Source organism: Helianthus annuus, chromosome 9 (genome assembly GCF_002127325.2).
Source record: "Helianthus annuus cultivar XRQ/B chromosome 9, HanXRQr2.0-SUNRISE, whole genome shotgun sequence".
NCBI lineage: Eukaryota > Viridiplantae > Streptophyta > Magnoliopsida > Asterales > Asteraceae > Helianthus > Helianthus annuus.
The window spans coordinates 154,177,486-154,179,408 of record NC_035441.2 but is presented as its reverse complement, the minus strand read 5'-3'; the positions used below and the strand labels follow the sequence as shown (position 1 = coordinate 154,179,408).

At 40.5% G+C, this 1,923-nt stretch overlaps 1 protein-coding gene across 1 annotated transcript; it reads left to right on the top strand.

The window, feature by feature from the left end:
* Positions 1-317: 317 nt before the first annotated feature.
* On the top strand, positions 318-1,619 carry LOC110876533 (uncharacterized mitochondrial protein AtMg00810-like). The gene is made up of 2 exons (XM_022124702.1): positions 318-531; positions 691-1,619. The coding sequence occupies exons 1-2, from the start codon at positions 318-320 to the stop codon at positions 1,617-1,619; spliced, it is 1,143 nt and encodes a 380-aa protein (XP_021980394.1).
* The last annotated feature ends 304 nt before the right edge of the window (positions 1,620-1,923 follow it).

The window sequence follows — 1,923 nt, the reverse complement described above, 5'->3', positions numbered from 1 at the left end:
AATGTAAGTCCACCAAATTACCAGATTTTGCCTACTCTACTTACTCGCCTTCGTTTGCCTCCTTCATCGCAAATATACATCATCTGTCTGAACCTGAATCATATAGAGAGGCTGTCTCTAATCTTCTTTGGCAGAATGCTATGGCTGAAGAGCTCACTGCTCTTCATCAGACACGGACATGGGATTTGGTTCCATTACAATCTGGTAAACATATAATTGGTTGTTGTTGGGTATATAAGATTAAAACAAAGTCTGATGGGTTTGTTGAGTGATATAAGGCCAGACTTGTAGCTAAGGGTTATTCACAAAAGTATGGAATGGATTATGAGGAGACATTTGCACCGGTGGCAAAAATGACTACAGTTCGTACTCTAATAGCTGTCGCATCTGTTCGTAAGTGGAAGATTTGTCAAATGGATGTTAAGAATGCATTTCTGAATGGTGATCTCCATGAGGAGGTTTACATTATTCCTCCCCCAAGAATTGCTCATCAGCCCGGTGAAGTCTGTCGACTTCGGAAAGCTCTATATGGTCTCAAACAGGCCCCTCGTGCTTAGTTTGAGAAGTTCTCTAGAGTGATTACTTCACTTGGTTTTGTTCCTAGTAATCATGATTCAGCATTGTTTGTTCGATGTACGAGTGCAGGACACATTCTTTTGTCTTTATATGTGGATGATATGATTATTACAGGTGATGATTATGATGGTATTGAGTCCTTGAAGCATGATTTGGCTCACCGTTTTGCTATGAAGGATTTGGGTTTGCTCCGGTATTTTTTGGGTATTGAGGTGGCTCAGCCTCACATAGGATATCTTCTTTCTCAAACAAAATATATATCTGATCTGTTTCAGCGGGCAAGACTTTCTGATAATAGAACTGTTGACACTCCTCTTGAAACCAATGCGCGATATTCTCCCAGTGATGGTGTTCCCTTGGCTGATCCAAGTTTGTATCGTACTATTGTAGGCAGCTTTGTTTATCTTACAATTACTCGCCCGGATATTGCTCATGCAGTTCATGTGGTAAGCCAGTTTGTTACTGCCCCTACGTCTGTTCATTGGGGAGCTGTTCTTCATATATTGAGATATCTTCGTGGCACTCAGTTTCAGAGTCTTCTGTTTCCCTCTACATCTTCTTTGGAGTTACGTGCCTACAGTGATGCTGATTGGGATAGTGATCGTAATGATCGCAAGTCCACCACTGGTTTTTGTGTTTTTCTTGGAGATTCGTTAATCTCATGGAGAAGTAAGAAACAAGATGTTGTTTCAAGATCTTCTACTGAGGCTGAGTATCGTGCTATGGTTGTGACTACATGTGAGATTGTTTGGTTACGATGGCTTCTTGCCGATATGGGGGTTACCATATCTCAGCCTACTCCCTTACATTGTGATAACAAAAGTGCTATGCAGATTGCTAAGAACTCTGTTTTTCATGAGCGAACAAAACATATTGAGATTGATTGCCACTTCACACGTCATCATCTTCAGCTCGGGACCATCTCGCTTCCATATGTTCCATCAGCCTTGCAGATTGCTGACATTTTCACGAAGGCTCTGTCGGTGTCTCGGTTTCGGTTCTTGTGTGACAAACTCTCAATGCTTATTGCTATTGCATTGTGAGTTTGAAGGGGGATATTAGCATAATAAAGTTAGTGGACTTGTATTATATTGGGTTAATTGTTTAGCCCATTTTCCTAGTAACCGTAGATTGTTTCTCTATTTATAGTGTTACTTTTCTTTGTTTTATGTATGCACCTTTCATTATAATAAAACCCTAGCCACTTTTCTTTGATACATGTTTGTCTTTCAACATGCATAACTAACAACGACAACATTACTGGTTATAGATTCTCATGATTCAGAATGGTGATGGTTATGATGATGTTAAGGATGATAATGTGGTGGAGGGTGGCGGTACGCGGAG